At 41.1% G+C, this 18,031-nt stretch overlaps 2 protein-coding genes across 3 annotated transcripts; one reads left to right on the forward strand and one right to left on the reverse strand.

Moving 5' to 3' along the window:
* Positions 1–1,258: 1,258 nt before the first annotated feature.
* Positions 1,259–8,140, reverse strand: LOC308122566 (uncharacterized protein). Of its 2 annotated transcripts, none has more exons than XM_080484437.1 (6): positions 7,933–8,140; positions 6,721–6,849; positions 5,676–6,053; positions 5,191–5,369; positions 4,883–4,998; positions 1,259–2,774 (listed from the first exon to the last, which is right to left on the reverse strand). In XM_080484437.1, exons 1-6 carry the CDS (start codon positions 8,039–8,041, stop codon positions 2,591–2,593), a joined length of 1,095 nt encoding a protein of 364 aa, XP_080340563.1. In that variant the 5' UTR covers positions 8,042–8,140; the 3' UTR covers positions 1,259–2,590. The 2 variants fall into 2 exon arrangements, with proteins under 2 accessions (XP_080340563.1, XP_080340564.1); XM_080484438.1 differs by having other exon boundaries at positions 1,259–2,771; positions 7,933–8,138.
* Positions 8,141–8,905: 765 nt separating this feature from the next.
* LOC308122657 (putative C-mannosyltransferase DPY19L4) lies at positions 8,906–16,824 on the forward strand. The gene is made up of 19 exons (XM_080484645.1): positions 8,906–9,530; positions 9,599–9,727; positions 10,263–10,387; positions 10,486–10,576; positions 10,668–10,789; positions 11,672–11,817; positions 12,141–12,264; positions 12,450–12,584; positions 12,854–12,985; positions 13,207–13,308; positions 13,398–13,471; positions 13,576–13,734; positions 14,516–14,635; positions 14,725–14,845; positions 15,093–15,149; positions 15,254–15,336; positions 15,411–15,543; positions 16,234–16,392; positions 16,553–16,824. Exons 1-19 carry the CDS (start codon positions 9,446–9,448, stop codon positions 16,715–16,717), a joined length of 2,262 nt encoding a protein of 753 aa, XP_080340771.1. The 5' UTR covers positions 8,906–9,445; the 3' UTR covers positions 16,718–16,824.
* Positions 16,825–18,031: the final 1,207 nt, after the last annotated feature.

Here is an 18,031-nt window from a genome sequence, read left to right on the forward strand (position 1 = left end):
CAGAGCTGGTGTTTTTCTCCTTCGCTCCCTCCCTCTGGGTAAGTCTCGGCCTGTAATCTGGGCTAATGAGCTGTGACAGGAGAGGGCTAGTTGACGTCCTGATAACCAGCTCTGTGGTAACGAGCTCAGGAGGGAAGCAGGAGCACAAACTCTGCACTCCACCAATGCTCTCCACCTTTGGCCTCGGCGCTCAGGGACGCTCTGAGCCCGCTTCCACCGGACAGGAAGTGGACAAGGCCACACCGGAGGCCGGGTCTGTGCCTTATCTCAGAGAGGACGGGGAGAGATTTGACTAATATGTGATGAAGGAGAGGAAGTGAGAAAATTGTTTTGGTCGAGAAAAAAAAATAAAAAATAGATCTTGGCCTCATGAAAGTTTGTCACGACAGAGTTATTAATTTTGGGTCAAGGCACCATGGAAGCTGAAAAAACCCTCAAGAATGGACTTCAAACTGAAACTACATTGACTTTAGTTGTGCTTTTTTTTTTTTTTTACTTTCCCATTTTGTAGATTCCAACATTTATTCATCAATTTCATTTTCAAAGCAGTAAAATAAAAAACTTTTATGGTACTGGTCTTAGGAACTCTGGAGCTGAAGTGACCTCAATTTAGTTTGTTTTTTTTCATTGACGAATTTGCATTGAAATATTTCTCTTTTCAGAAAGGAAGTCAAATATTGATTCTGTCATGTGTGTGCAAATGTGCGTTGCTGCCACCTGCTGGGCAACAACAACAGTGCTGAAAGGCCAAACAGTGAAGTGGATACTCACTGTTTTAACTGACAATTGACAATTTTACCCATGCTTCAACCACTTTACTTCTATTTCTATTTATAGATAAGTGATTGAATAAATACCTAAACACAGGACCATATACTATAATTTAAGTGTCAGTGCATAAATAAGCCTATAACTATGTAATTTAAATTAAAATGGAAAATGTCACCATTTCTTTGAATATTGTTATTACATATTTCGAATAAAAGAATTTTATGAAACATGAAATCCTCAGAGCATAATCTTGAAAGAGGTAGGAAATTTCAGTCACGGTACAAATCAACTTCTCAAAATACTGTATTTCGTTCCTGTGTGCATGGGACAAAAGGAACAAGAGAAGAGGATGACCGAAAACTGCGAGTAAAAATAAAAATGTGTTTTAAATAGCATTTTCCTATTTACATATCCGGCAATTAACACAACATCCATTTTCACTCATCTGCATGGTGAGATAAATTTAATGGTAAAAATCAACATCAAGATCAACAATGATCACTTTATTGTCTATTTACAAGAGCCACCTTTTGAAAGTGTGATATCAACACCCTGTGGCAGATAAACACATATTCCATGATACACTGGCAATACATTTAAACACTGTTCATTATGGAGGAATCCTCACTGGAGGAATCCAGCCATTCGTCATATCGCTTTATTCAATTCAGGGCTGTGAGGCGCTGAAGCCCATGAAAGATGAACCAGGGTGCATCACTGGGCGAACAGTTGCATTCTCACATTCACACATACAGGCAGTTTAGAGAAACAACTCCAGTAAACAATAGTTACCTTGAATCATTGATTAATGAGATAAAAAAAAACAAAGCAAACAAAAGAAAAAACAAACAGAAAAGAATATATGCTATAAAGCTGTGGCTCCAACTTTGGTGTCAGATTTGAGATTTTATTTGTATTTTTCTTGAAGGCATGTGCTCCTGTGTGTTGGTGGGAGTGAGTGTGTTTGTCTGCACTGGGAATGTTTCTGGTGGTTCTGCAGCCTTTCTGAGAGGCAATCGAAGGATTCTCCATGGAAAGTAAGTCAGATACAACTGCTGTTGTTAATGATCTCAGTTCAGCTTCGTGATCATTTTAACGTGCTGAGATTATGTCCTCGTGGTGGAAAGCACGGATTGAAAACACCAACACGGCAGGTCGATGCACTGAGCCACATCTATCTGGGAAAATGATCTTTTTATGCTTTTACTAAAGTTTACTTTTCTTATGTTTGTGAGTGGAAACACTTTAAGAGCTGGATAATTACCCTCGCTATATACGCTATCGTACATCCTTTAAGTTTTCACCAAACTACTGTCTAAATGTTATTAATCTATAAAGGGTTGATGGTATTACCAACTTCAACGATGTAATATGTAGGAGCCAAATGTGACCACGAGGTGGCGCTGGGTGTAAATAAGGGAAGGGTAAAGTAATAATATATTACCACTTTATATTGTGAAACACTGTGACGTCATAGAAAAACAAAACTGAATTTATATAAACTACATACATCTATAAATCTATAAAAATAAAGAATGGGAATCATGATCATGTATCATCACTTTTCACTACTTCTATTACTATATTAAGTTATCAAATACAATTATTTCCCAAAATGTTATTGACATGTAACGGTGAAGTCGTCATACTGTGTTTGTTCCACCATATTTTATTTCACTCTTTCCATCTCTTCTACTTCTTGATTTAGAAACTTCCATGACGTCGGCGACTCAAAAATCTACCCTGTCTGCACCCGATGTTTTCGTCACAGCTGATAAAGTGCGGCCTCCGAGGGAAGAAACGCCGTTGGCACAACATGTCAGTGTGGTATTGCAGTACTGGCTCCAGGTCCCATGTACTTCTCACAGATGAAGGGCAGGTACATGTCGCAGGGGGCGTCGTACCAGCTCCGGGTCGCCACTCGCTCCAGCACGTTGGTCTTCACAATGTAGCCGCAGTCCTCGTCGATGTGGTTGTTGGGCTCGCCCTCCTCCCAGAAACTACTGAAACATGAAAAATAATAACATAGAACAAAGAAATTCTACTACTATGAAATTGTAAAAATCCAATCCGTCGACAAACTGATATACCGATTGAATAATACTGCTAAAATCAACAATATCTTGACGTGCGTGATTAGATTTCTCCCGTACTGGCTTCACTTCATTTGTTCCTTTTAAAATGTGAATTAAATTCAAAAATATTCCCTCAACTTACAAAACTAACGACCAGGTCGTAGTTCAGGAGGGAAACCGTCTCTACTTGGAACACCCTCTGAGAAAAGCGACGTAGTTTAGGCTGGGTCATCCATCCATGGCGCTTTCAGGTCATTTTCTTAGTTAAACTGCTGCAAGGTTTAGCAGCATGTGAGCAAAATGAGAGAGAAAAACTCCATCAACTCCATCCCTAAAAAAACAAGCTCATCTCATTTAGACAACACAGTCCAGACACGTCCTCACCAACCTAACTATATCAGACGAACCCGGCTGTCTTTCATTTGGTTTTGCATGGAATGTTAGAGTAAGAGTACTAGAGTACTAGAGCTGGATTACATCATACCCACTCTAGCGTTTTCATCCTAAAAACAATTCACCCCCCAAAAAATTGAGAATACTAATTTTTTAGCCGCAACCGAATCCTCCAAATGCTCAAACGATCCATAAAAACATTGGTATTTTTCTCTTCTTGCACGTGCCTATCAAAGAAATAGTTTCCTCTACAGTCACATTTTATTGACCAATAAACAATATCATGAATACAATAATACATAAGTCAACGCAGCCAGAAGTCTAAGGAAAATAACAGTGACCATTCTCAGTCAAATCCCAAACAAAGCCAATACACCCGATAAGGAGTGTGATAATTAAGCCAATCCTGTGCACAAGCAGGCAGGCTGGTGATACGATGAACCGCACGCTGGGAAAAAAATGGTTAAATAACATCGTAGTGGTCGAATCCTGGAGAAGCATTGAAGCAGAGCAGAATCAGAACCATGTGAGCTCAGAATGTACCAAGAAATCTCAGCAGGAAAAGAGGAAACAGGAGCAAAGAAAAGGGGAATGACACCAGATTATTCACCGTCAAATATTGTCAGAATGAGGAAGAGAAATCAGATGGTTATGAGACAATGTGCAGACGTTGGCCAAACACAGGAAATCGGTGTTAAAGCAAAAATAATGACGGGGATACATGAAGCGAGGAATGCAGAAGAGACAAACCCTCTGAAAGACAAAGAAGGCCTGACTTTACATTTTGAGAAAAATGTTGCGTTGCCTCAGTTTCCTCTGTGGCTCTCACACATGTTTACTACCAGAAGGCAAAGTGCATGACGCTGCTCAGAGCTTCTGTTTGCAGGCACGTCTGATTCATTATAGTTCACAGTGAGTTCTTCTCTTTCATGATATAACAAATAAGCTGCAAGCATTGTGATCCACATTGATTTGTGAGGGTACATTTTCCTAAAGTCAGCTTTAGGAAAATCCAGGACCCTGGAAAAAGTTCAGGTCTTGTTGGAAATGAACTCCAGCAGAATGGATGCCCCCCCCCCCCCCCCCCCCCCCCCCCAGATTCTATCTATCTGTTCTCCTCACTTCCCTCTTTTTATCTGCTGGCTGCACCTCTGCTCCTGTTCACATGGATCTTTGTTTATATTAAACGGAGCCAACGGTCTAAAGGGGCTGGAGGCCAGCCGAGGGGAAAAGCCCCTTTCTGGTGATTCTGTGTGTTTGTCCATTTATCACAGGCAATCTGGAGCCAGATCGCATTTTAACTGCTGACTAAGCGTATCAAAACCATTTAGGCCCAACAGATTGTGCGTGATAAAATCAAATTTTAAAATGGTTGTTTACTTATTCTTTCTTTTTTCTTCGTATTTGTGACATATTTGAAACCGTCTAAGAAAAGATTGGGAACCGCCAGGAGAGACACGGTACATATATACTGCTGCTTTACCTCATGACGCACACTTTAGTCTGCACTGGTCCCTGGGCGCTCTCTATGCAGCAGCCACTTGCTCCTCTGATGCTGGCGGTCTCAGCAAACACGCGGAGCACAAATCGTCAAACGCTGAGTCAGCTTTTGCCCGTGTCGTTTGGGAAAGAAGCAAGCCTACCTTCCGACCAGCGGAGTGCCATCGACCCATCTCCACACGTCCTCCGTGTGTTCATCGGTGAGCCCAAACCAGAAGGAGTTCCAGTGTCCTCTGGGGAGGAGATCCCACAGAAACGTCTGGGGAACCAAGGAACACATATCAGCGACATTCATGGGCAGGCGTCTGACGTTCGATGTTCTCATCAGTGTGGCGACATGAGACCGTCAGTATCATCAGTTTACTCCTTCCTCATCAGACTGACCCACACAGCCATGTTTACATCATTAAAGGTTACTCTTCTCAGTGCCTACGGGCCGGTCCTCCTCTACCTGCTCCTCGGCCGTGTGGATGATGGCCAGGTAAGCTCCCTTGCTCTCGCAGAAGGACTTGCTCTCCGGCCAGTCCCTCGTGGTCCTGGAGATGAAGTAGCAGCTGCTGTTGAAGAGGTGCCAGCTGTTGGGGCAAACGATGGGAGCCGACGTCGACTTTGGTTTGATCACATCAGGGGCTAAATGACAAAAGAATTGATGGGGTTTAAAACTCAATCAATAATCAGGAACCGGTAATGAGAGCTCCTGTTGAAGCCAGTATTTCAGTTTATGAACCAGGGGTGGGAAACTGTGGTCACTGTGAAGGCTGCAGCATTTAATGACATCTTTTTTTTTAAGTATGTTTGAATCAACATGATTTTATTTGGCGTTTTTCACCCTGAAATGAAATGAGTAATGTCGTGATTGTGAGCGTCCTGCCTGCATCTTCTCATATAAAACATCACTCGGGGCTCCTGTTTGGGTACGAGCAGCTCTGTTTGTACCTTTGGTGGCAGCCAGTCTGGCCTGCAGCTCTTCATTTACTCTCTGCAGCTCTTGATTTACTCTCTGCAGCTCTTGATTTACTCTCTGCAGCTCTTGATTTGCTCTCTGCAGCTCTTGATTTGCTTTCTGCTGCTCTTCTTTTGCTTTCTGCTGCTCTTCTTTTGCTCTCTGCTGCTCTTCTTTTGCTTTCTGCTGCTCTTCTTTTGCTCTCTCCACCTCTTCTTTTGCTCTTTGCAGCTCTTCCTTCTCTCCCTGCAGCTGTTTCTTCTCCTGCTGCAGTTTGTTGATGGAGTCCACCAGCGCCGACACGTTGACCCCCTGCTTCTGCTTCTGCACTTCTGCGACCGCATCGCCGCCACCCTGAGCTCTGTTTTTATCTGAGCGGTGGAAACAAAGGGTGCACTCATTATTCCAGACTTATTCCAGTGATCCTGCTGGAAGGAAAACTTTGGAATAAAGTCTGAATCATGGACGAGCATGGTGGAGAAACCTTGCTGACGTTTGGCCGATATAACGATACGCAATATACACAGCTTATATACATATCAAATACTTTCTCAAAGAAACACTGGAAGATTTTGCATTGTTCGGAGGGATCAGCTTAAGCCTGATGTATATCAAACTGGTGACACAGGAAGATAACACAAGTCTCATATTTACAACTGATCAATTTAAGCAATATCACAAAATTTGATGAAACATATATATTGCTTTTTTTCTTCTTTTTTCTAAGTTTGAGCCGCCTTAAATAAATATCCTCTGCTCCTCTCTGCATGTTGGTAGTCTGTCTCAACTGCTTTATTGGTGCTTTGTATGTTGTCAGTGTCATTTGTTCATTTGACCAGATGTAATAATATTGAGATCATGAAGCATCTTCTCCTGCTGACTGATGCTTAAAGAGCTTAAAGTGAGAATCAGTCACCAGGATGAAACACTATAATAATACAATAGCATGTACATTATTATTATTAGTATTATTATTATTATTATTATTATTATTACACACACACCAGATCATTTCAAATCACGATAAAGCAGACTCACTTTGAGCAGCCATGGATATGATAGAGATCAGCAGGATGGCGCACAGAGCAGCCAGGCAGATGATGATGAGGCGTAATGTCCCGAGGCCTCGCAGCCTGTGGACCACGCTGCCGGGAAACGGCAGGTAAGCTGGAGGGGACAGGAGGCAATCACAAAAAAGACGGCAGAAACTTATAAAAATAACCACAGAGACACAATAAATGACCAATAATAGATTCGTTGTCGCCTGAAAAGCACAAACTAACCACACAAAGACTCACAAGTGCAAAAGACAAACTACCGCAGAGAAACAAAAGTCTTCCAACATAACAACAAATCTGATATTCTTTGAAGTTCTGATGTATTCAGGTAAAATGTAAAGTTTGGGTGAGATGGAAGGCTTTGTTTCTCAACCTAAAGTCCCAAATCAAAGCAAATTACAAGTGCAGTTTTCTAGGTTTCTACAACGAGTAGTAAGGCTATGTCTAATAAAAATAATATAAACAATAGGCATCTTTTTTTAAACTGAAAGTGGTGTCTTTGTGCCTCTCTAAAAATCGTACTTCTTGAGTGGTTTTTTGTTTAACTTGTTTGAATCTTTTTCTCCCCCGCACCTGCACTTTTTAATATCCATCCCTTTTCTATGTGCACAATATAGATTATTAATTTATTCAATCTGTGTAATACCAATCCAATCAATACTACCATTATTGTAAAATAGTGTCACAGCGTTATTTTATTCTTACATTATTAATATTATTGTTTATAATACTTATTAATATTACTTTTATTCCCCATTGTGGGACAAATAAAGAATTGTCTTATCGTACCTTACCTCATCTTATTTAAAAATATATATATTCTTCATAGACTGACATTTGTTTTTAACTTATACTTTTGATTGTTTTAGTCCAACACTCCCTTTGTAACTGCTTTTGAAAAGTGCAGTAGGCCTATGAATGAAGTGTAATATTATTTTAATAATATAATCTAAAATGAACACTGAAAGGAACGTCGCTTTTAGCAAGGGAAACCTTAAAGTATCTTTTTATATGTTGGTAACAACCAATAATTGAAAAAAAAGAAAAGAAAAGAAAGAATAACTATATAATACATTGATTTGCAAAACTGTGGGAATGATATAAATTCATAGTGACAGTTAGGAGTCGGTGTTACTGTCTCCTGGTGTCCAATCCACTAAACTCTAAAAAGTGCAGAAGTTGCGTCTCTTACCTGCAGACCCTCCCTGGGACCTGCGGTTCCGCTGCTCGTAACTGTCCCCATCGTTGAACAGCTTGGAGTACGTCCCCTCACTCTGCGGGGGCCTGTCGGGGGTCGACATCACTCCGATGGGAGACCGGGAGAAGTTTAAAGAGAGTTAGTCAAGAGTGAGCCTCTGATCTGACGTGTCCCCCTGTGTGTGTCTCATTAGAAAGTGTGTGTGAGTCCAAACTGCGAACATATCAGAGTCTCTGCCTGCCCCTGCTGTCCAATATAGGTCTTACATGCACTTATTAATCTTTTGGATGGACATTCAGTATATTATAATAATATAATACTGCTATAATTTATCAATCATAAAAAAAAATACAAATAATCATCCTCCCTGAAAGACATTAGAGTTGGCGTCAATGTCTCCACAAACACCACAGTGACCACATACAGCTACGTTTAAAAAAACACCACAAACTTCAAATAAATGTTCCACAGATAAGAGAAATAATAGGAAAAAAAATATTAAGAAATCAAAACTGGACGAAAAAAGACAAAACGGCTCAGAATAGACTACAAAATATGAATGGAACCTACAGAAGTGAGAAACAAACACACAATCAAACAAACAAAAGCATAAATTAATGATATCAGGAAACTCTTGACAAAAGACGTGAAGACAACAGATGTTACGGCCCCAACCAGTTATTGAAACTGGTTATTGAACGGATAAGAATGAATAAAATTTTATTTGTTTTTCGTGTTTGGACTTTATTGACGGTTCCAGAGTCCAAATTTAACTTCCAATTAAAATGTTGCAATTTTTAAGAGAGCTTTTTTTTTTAAATTATTATTATTATTATTAAGAAAATATGTTCTCGATTACAAAAAAAAAAAATCTAAAAATTGTATCTCTAGTAATTTTCTGTGAGCCGGTTCAAGAGCTACTGATCCACGATATATAACTAAACATTAATGTTCTTTGCGGGTTCCTGTAGTTTTCCGGTGCAGTTTCCTGTTTTTCTGGTGTTTCGGATTAACTCGTTTCCCTAGTAATTTATGACCGACTTCCTTTAGCTGCCCTTGCTACTGCTAGTTCCAGCAGGTTAAAACCCAACAGAAATCCGTTGTTGTCCTAGCGAATGTGTTTTAAACATATTTAGGATAATGTTTCAGTGTCGTACTTGTTGTGTTTTGTATTAACAACTGTTACGAGCAGCAACGACGGGACGCTAAAGGAAGTTGATCACCAGTTAATGGGGAAACCAGTTAATCCGAAACACCGGTCGGAGCGGCTTCACTCAGAGTTCTCCTCCACACTGTAAACATCACCTAAACTACTCAGGTTTCACGTCGATAGTTTACAACTTTCGACAAAAACTCAGTCTAGAAAGGAAGGCGCTCGCAGCCCAGCCTGTCACCACCACAGGTCACCGTCAAGCGCTGATTTAACGGCTATTTAATTAGCTCGTTAGCTAGCATGCTGCTGCCTGCCCGGGGGAAAAAAGTCCTCCTGGATTAAGTTATTCTCGTCATGACCGAGTTAAGATGCCGCAGATCGGACAATCTGGAAGGAGACAATGGCGAAGAAGAGGAACAGAAAGAGCACCCCACCAGCGGTAAGTTTGAGCCGAGTTCTATCAGAGGTGTGAGTGAGACTGGGGCTTCACTGTAAACATCTGTGCAGATGTTGACGAGCTGAATGGATCCAGTGGAGCAGAGGAGAGTCTGCAGCAGAAACACGAGGCTGAAGCCAAAGAGCAGGAAGCAGAAGCATCGCAGTCGTCTGTCAGGACATCCAGGAGATTATCTGCATGTGGGTAAAACACTGCAACCTACCCCTGCACTTCACCCACCAGTGATCCATATTTATTTATCAGTGCCATTTATTCCATTTGTGTTGTTATTTTTTAATTTTTTTTTATCTTTCTAACCCCTTATTCTTATATCTTTTCGATTGAAGCCTGGTCAAGATTGTAAACTGGCTTAACCAATCAAAGAGAATAATTTATATTTGAGTTATTTCTGGAATTTAATGCAACCATGAAATCCCTTTTCCCTTCTTCAAGACAAACTTTTGAATAAGAAATGTCACACATTGCATGGATCAGAAGTTGTGTTTTCTTTATTTACTTAAACAAAACGAACAGACACCATCTGTCTATTCAGTTGCAAAACCCATCCATGTATATTGACAGTTCCATCTGTAAATTGGCACATAGTCCTTGGAAGACAGCTTGTAGGCTGAGCTCCACCAGTTCATTATTTCTGATCATCCATCTTCTGGTTTGAACAAATGTGAGTTTTCCGCTGGTTTCTCTCTTGTGTGTCGTCGTGTTTCTGCTCCTCAGCGGGTTTCCTGCAGCGTCTGGTGAGGGTGTTTTTCGGATGCCTCGCAGCAGTTTCGTGTGGCATGCTGTACGCCGTGTATCTTTCCACATATCATGACAGGAAGTTCTGGTTTTCAACGAGGCAGGTGGGTGACCCTGTTATCTTTCAAGTCTTCCTCTGTTTTTGCTTTTCCACCGTCATCACCATGTACCAGCTGTGAAATTCCCCCCGTGCGCCTCTCAGGAGCTCGAGCGTGAAATCACCTTCCAGGGAGGCAGCGGGCTCTATTACTACTACTACACACACATGTTAACAGCACCGTCATTCGAAAGAGGTACATGTCCGGTCCATGCATGTTTTCAGAGAAATAAGCAACACCACAGAGCAGGCCGGGACTGTAAACTGTGTTTTATTGTGTTTTCCAGGGCTTTACGAGCTGATGGTGGATAACAGGACCGTTTCAGGTCAGACAATCAACGCTGTGGAGCGTTTGTCTCTCTATCCAGAGCTCATCACGAGCTTCATATACAGAGTCACAAATAGCCAGGTGAGGATTTCTTCTTCTTCTCCTTCTCATTCACTTTGTGAAATATCTCTATCACACTCTGAATTTGGTAACGACGTGGCTTCAAGACCAGAATATGAGCGTGAGCTTGTAAAAATATTCACGTTGAAAGTTGCAAATGCCACAATTATAGAGTTTGTGTATGTTTTTGTTTTTTGTTTTGTTTCTTTGGTGCGTTCCACAGTGTTTCCTCAGCATGTACCTCTTTGCATTCAAACTAAAGGAAAAGAATGTCTAAACATTTTAATTTGAAGGTTTTTATGTTACCATTTTATCGCTTTTGTCCAAACAAGACCATAGTGTGTTGTATTGTGGAACAAATATGGGATTTCTGCTGGTTTGGGCATTATTTATTTATTTAATTATTTATTTAATCACTTAATTTTGGCTTGACTTTGTTCTGTGAAGTTTATTTGTTTTGTTTGCTTTTTGTGTCCGAAATAAACTCCTGATTTGATGCATTGACTCCCTCTAGTGGTACATTGAAGTTAGTCTAAAAATATATATATTTATCAAAATAGTACAAAAGTTATACATCTTGAAATTCATATTTGACGCATTAAATCTTTCCTACAAGCAGGTTCACACATTTACTAATTAATTATTACTATGGATTCATGTTGAACTACAAATAAAGGAGACACGGCTTCGAGCGCTGGTGTCAAAATCTTCTTGTTAGTCTGCAACTGCCATCGACAAAGAATAATTAAAACACTTTAAGTCAGGCAACAAACTAAATGTAAAACGCTGGGATGACTTAAACTTGGAGTCTCATTTTCAAAGGGAGTCCCGCCCATGAACGTTGGCAGTGTACTTTGTTTGTTGCTTCGCTGACGAGCCGTCCTCCCTTCCCCCCCGGTACAGGATTTGGTGGAACCCATCTACTTCTACATCGGGGCGGTGTTTGGGCTGCAGGCGGTCTACGTCACGGCCCTGTTCGTGTGCAGCTGGGTGATGAGCGGCACCTGGGTGGCCGGCATGTTGGCGGTGGCCTGGTATGTGATCAACAGGTAAGAAGATCCTCCTCGAACTTGCACCGTCAAAACACTCGGGTCTGAAGTGACTCAGAAACATTTGGCTTTAAACACATAACACATTAATCACCATTGACAGGTTTTCCCAATTTAACTTATTTTTAAATTAGAAAAGGTTACTTAAGGGTGTTGATGGACACTGCTTGAATTCTGGAAGTCTTGAATTATCCTTTAATCTGAAGAGATTAATTTCCAATATTAAATGTCCAATAAAGGGATGAAGTGGAGTTGCAGTTGTAGGTCTTTTCCTTGTAAGATTTCATTTTCATTTCCCGTCTGTAATTTCTTTCTCGCCGCAGACCAGACACAACCAAAGTGGAAAACACGATTCCTCTGCGGGACAACTGGGCTCTGCCTTATTTTTCTTGTCAGGTTGCAGCTTTGACTGGATTCCTGAGTAACAACATCAGCTCTGCCACTGAGGTGAGACACACTGAAAGACATAGAACAAGTCCAGAGTGCAGGTTCCAGTGACTTACTATAGTGACACCTGTAAAAGAGAGCAGCTGCATTTTTCCGTGTGAACAGTGCGATTTTACACGATGTGACGTGATTGAAAAAGAGAAATGGATCGTCCCTCTAAATCCCCTCTGTATGCCTCTCTGTAGATGTTCTGCTATCTCACCATGAGTGCCACCACCTTCACCTTCCTCCTGATTTGGGAACACAGTCACTATGTGCTCTTCATCCAAGGCCTCTGTCTGTTTCTGCTCGACTCTTTTGACCTCATGCCTCCTCGCAAGGTAACACAGTCCCACGATTGATAAAGTATTTCTATTCTATTCGGTTCACCAGGATAAACACCTTGAGATGTGTCATCCCATTGGACCACATTTCCGGATTTGGATGTAAACATGATTGCATCATCTGCAAAAAGATGAAAATGACAATTACTAAAAAACAATAAATAAAGAAGCGCTCCCATTATGGTGCCTTGTTGTTTTTGACTCAGGAGAAGTTGAAGCTTGTGTTTTGTTTTTCTTTCCCCACTCTTTGCGTCTGGAACCGACAGATGGCCGACATCCATAAGGTGTACCTCAGCTCCTTGTTCCTGGCCTACTTGTTTCAGTTTCAGAACACAGACCTGCTCAGCTCGCCTCTGCTCAGCCTTCTGATTGGCTCAGTGCTCGCCAGGTACTTCCAGGTAGAGGCAAATCGTCGTTGGAACAATTGTTCTTCCTCACTATTGTTCTTCCTCACTATTGTTCTTCCTCACTATTGTTCTTCCTCACTATTGTTTATTTGATGACGTGTTAAATTAAATGTATTAAGATTTTCTTGGTTTAACTTTTACATATTTCTGTATGTTCATTAAAAAGGTCACATTTCTATACAGAGTAACTCCAGTAAACTGTTTATGTTCAGCAAAAGATGAAGATGGGTCCTCTTGTGGCTCGAGTGATGAAGCTCTTCTTACATTTCCACCTGGTCTTCACTACCGGGATCACCTTCAGCTACTTCGTCAAGGTAAATCCAAAGAAAAATACATAATTTCCTTTAGTGGTTATGAAGTCACTGGACTGTGATTCCTTTTTTTATTTTTTTTTATTTTCCAGAAACTTTTACCCGTCAGTGAAAGTGACTTCATGTTGAAGTTCCTTGAAGTTAAATTTGGCCTCAACACAACAACGTGAGTTCAAAGAGGATCTATCTATCTAAGTTTTTTCTCTTCCAGGCAGTGTATTTCAACCAAATGGGATCCAATAGAAAAAGTTCTCCTTTATTTTGTTTCAGCGACTTTGTCCCGAACTTCCTCTTGTGCCAGGAAAGTTTGCAGACTCCGAGTCAGGACCTGTTTCTGCGGCTGACGCAGGCTTCAGTCCTTCCTTTTTACTTCCTGGTGCTGTCAGTGTGCCTGCTGTCCACCGTGCAGACCATCTACATGCGACTCAGGTCAGAGACTCGTATGAATCTGCTCATGGCTCAAATAATGTTCAGACAAATTGGACTTACTCTTATTTTATGTCTGTAGAATTGTCAAAATCCTGCAGTCAAGGGGAACCTACAGTTTGGGAGCGTTTCTGCCCAATAAGTTTAACTTACCATGTTTATAAAACGGTGTTTTCGACCACGTTATTGGGTCTGATCAGCCCATGCTGCTGCTTTAGTGTCTCTTAACATATAAAACCCAGACATGATCTCTAGGCTTTATTCATTGCAAAAACATGAGTTGACAACTGGGATGATTTCTCATGGGTCGGGTCAAATTTGGGCTGGAAAATGAAATAAATTGCACGGCTACTTAAGGATTTATTTTTAAAGTACATGTATCGTATTCTGTTTGAAACCCAACAAAGAGATAATACCAAATTATTCCCCAACATTTCTCAGTTGGTAAGTTCAGAATACTCTATTTATCTGAGCCACAGTCGTGCTGATCAGTGAGAAAAATCCAATAAGATACGCAAACTGCTTTTACTTTTGACTCAGTTCCCATGATAACTTTAACCTTTAATATATTTAAATGCTGCAGTATCACACTGTCCACCATACAAACCATTTCTCAAGGCTCTGAGGTGTTTTGGCTAAAATTTGTCATCTTAAGATTCTTACAGTTGATATTTTCATGACTAGATTTCCCTCCAGATCATTTTCATATATTTTCCTGATGAGCCTGTTGGGTTTGACACCATGAGCTGTACACATCATGACTCTTCTCTTCACTGCTCTTCAGCGGCCACCCGAAGAAAAGCAACCACGTGCTGGAGGACGGTCGAATCGGAGAGCAGCCCGAGGTCGTCTACCATGTTTTTCACACCATGTTCTTTGGGGGTCTGGCTCTGCTGTTTGACGGGTAGGTCATCGTCATTTTAGATGTTTGTTGGAATGAAAGTTTATATTTTGGCTTAACTGGATATTGCTTGTGTTTGATTTTTCCTGCAGGATGAAGTATTTATGGACGCCGTACGTCTGTATGTTCACAGCGTTCGGTGTGTGTTCCCCGGATCTCTGGCTGACTGTGTTTAAGTGGCTCAAACTCAAGTCCATCCACCCGGTAGTGTTGGTGAGGAGTGTGAGTGTGAGTGTGAGTGTGAGTGTGAGTGTGAGTGTGAGTGTGAGTGTGAGTGTGAGTGTGAGTGTGAGTGTGAGTGTGAGTGTGAGTGTGAGTGTGAGTGTGAGTGTGAGTGTGAGTGTGAGTGTGAGTGTGAGTGTGAGTGTGAGTGTGTGTGTGTGTGTGTGTGTGTATATTCTGTCTCTTTGAAGAACCTACTGCTCGCTTTCCTTCAGTTGTTTACGTTTTTCTTCCTCAGTCTCTCATTCTGAGCACAGCTGTTCCCACCATCATTTGCTTCAGTTTGTGGAGAGAGGTGAGAATTCCAGATGGTTTGTTGTTTTTTTCCCTTTTGTTCAAAGCTCTCCATATCCATTATATACCTCCTGTACGCTGCTTTCCCCCTCTGCTTGCCTGCAGTACTGCCCACACGTCATCGCGGAGCTGACCGACCTGCAGGAGTTCTACGACCCGGACACCGTCGAGCTGATCCGCTGGATCAAGTGAGTAATATCTGGAACGTCTTTGCGGCGAAGCTTGAAAAGAAGCTCAAACGCTGCTTTCCGCCTCCTTCCAGGTCGCAGGCTCCGGCGGCGGCCGTGTTTGCAGGCAGTCCTCAGCTGCTGGGAACAGTGAAGCTGTGTTCAGGCGCAGCCGTTACCAGTTTACCTCTTTACTCGGACGTCAACCTGCTGAAGAGGACCGAAGACGTGAGTGTCGTGCAAAGTTCATTCAGGAAAAAACAAAACAAAGGAACAGATTGAAGCATTTGATTACTGAAACGATAGGCAGAGCGTACGGTAATGTAATCGTGCAGTGAATCGATTTGCCGTAAAACTGCAACTCTTGAGTGCTTCACAAGACAAAATATATTTGTATACGTCAACGTCTACTTCACAAATACACGTCTGAAACTGATGAAAACAATATGGTGGATATAATATTAAATTACATGATAATGGGTAATTCACTAATATATTTTAAAATTGAAAAAAAACACAAGATATTTTTTAAAAATATACAATAGCATGTATAGTAGATACTGTATGAAATCAGAGTAAGATCTTAAAGTGGTATGTTATACTAAATTTGTTTTTGAATGGCATGGAAAAATAAATAAATCAGTTTAGAAAATGTGGGAATAACATGTATCACTAATAAAAGATACTTTGCATAAAAATAACACTGATAAAAAAGACATCAAATTCAAATGTATAACAGGCACATGCACTACCTTTATGTACACAATGCCTGTTCAAACATGTTGATGTTTAATGTATTTTCAGATATTTTTAAGGTAAATAAACCAATTGATCCGACTGTGGGAAAGAAATGTTTCGCCAAAGCAAAGGGGGAAACTATGATATCCTTCTTTCTTTCTTCTTCTCGTCCTCCTGCAGACCTACCAGGTGTACGCTCTCAGATCTGCGGAGGACGTCTACAAGCTGCTGACGCTGCAAAAAACAAATTACGTGATCATCGAGGAGTCGATTTGTAACGAGCTCACTGTCCACAAGGGCTGTCGGATCAAAGACCTGCTTGACATCTCCAACGGACACGTGAGTTTAAATCTTTATTATTAAAAAAACACAAAGAGCTCAGTTCTGACAGTCGGTCATCTCTGCATGACCTCGTCACTGTTTCATGTCTGCCTCCTGGCCAGGTCAGTGTGGGAATGTTTACAAACGGACATTTTTCCCTTTCTCCTGTCTGGCTCAGGTTGTCTACGACAAAGGAGAGATTTTCTCCTTCTCCAAGCACGGGCGGTTTTGCCACGAGATAAAAATGAACTACTCTCCCTACACGAACTACTTCACCCGCGTCTTCTGGAACCGCTCGTACCACGTCTACAAAGTGAACTCGGTCATCTCGTTTCAGTACTGACGGCAGCTCCTCCCGGCGCTGAGCCCAGCCCAGCTCTTCTGTTACGCCTTCCTGTCTGCCACACACTTTGTTTTTGTTTTCTTTAGAATAAATGTCTGATCACTGCTGTTTGGATGCACGGGTGTCAATGATGAAGCTGCTCAACCAGGCTGACAACGATCAGCCCAAGGCCACGGTTCAGACACGGAGGATGTGGCTATAGGCCGCTTTATTTACCGTACTGTAGTTTTCGAGCCATGTGTTAATTAGTTTTACCGTCCGAGATGGTGAGAAGATACTGAGTTGTATCTTTCAACCTTTTAAAAAAAAAAAAAAAGGCAATTTGGTAATGAAGTCCTCCTGGTGCTATCATGCAACGAGCTCTCTGCATGGGAAAAAAAAGCCACATGGTGCATTTTACTGAAGTACTGATGGAAATTAAAAATGTGTTTTAGTTCCTGATTTTCACAGTAAAATCTGTGAAATTCTTCTTTGCATGTGTTGGACATAAATATGAAACAATCCCTGTTATCACAACAGAAGAACACACTCTATGGTGCAGGCTACACAACAACTTTACATATGTACTTTTTTTTAATTCACATTCGTGAAAAATTTGGGACGCAGGATACTTTGTTTTCTGGTATTCAACATTAAAAAGAAGTACAGCTGAGTATCACTTATTTTGTCAAGAATAATAACTTCACAATCGTAAAGCAATTGAGTCGAAAATCAGGTCAACTGGACTTGGTCATATGTCTTGGAATACGTTTTGCACTTTATTAAAGAGGTTTCACCAGTTCACCCTTGGTTGGGCCAAAGGCTTCAAGACAAATGCAACAAAATTGTAAGTCATGTGTCGTGTAACTGAGAAACTCGGACGGATCTTCAATAAACAACACAATCACAAGTGTATCTCAATCAAGGTAGCAGCAACGGGTACATCTCCAAGACCACGCCACTCTGAGAAAACCAACAACAATGCAATGACCTTTATATTAGCGAAAGTGACACATGGCACAACACAGAAGGGAATTCTCCTCAGGTCCTAAACTGAAACAAGAAACATTCATTAATGCCAACGTAGTTCCCCCATTTACAACATCGTTCTTTGTTACTAAACCAATTCCCGAATCCAGCCTCAAAGGCTCATGGTCAATCACAGGGGAACTCATATGAGTCTAACAACCATAAAGAAGGTCATTAACATAAGAAACCTTTGGACCTTTAATACATGAAACCCTGGACGACACAAGTCAAGCTCTGTCAAGGGACAACATGAACTAATGACGCCTCTTAGAAAAGGGATGAAATGTCTTTGAAGCCATATCACCA

Source organism: Lipophrys pholis (genome assembly GCF_963383615.2).
Source record: "Lipophrys pholis genome assembly, chromosome: 17".
NCBI classification, from domain to species: Eukaryota; Metazoa; Chordata; class Actinopteri; order Blenniiformes; family Blenniidae; genus Lipophrys; species Lipophrys pholis.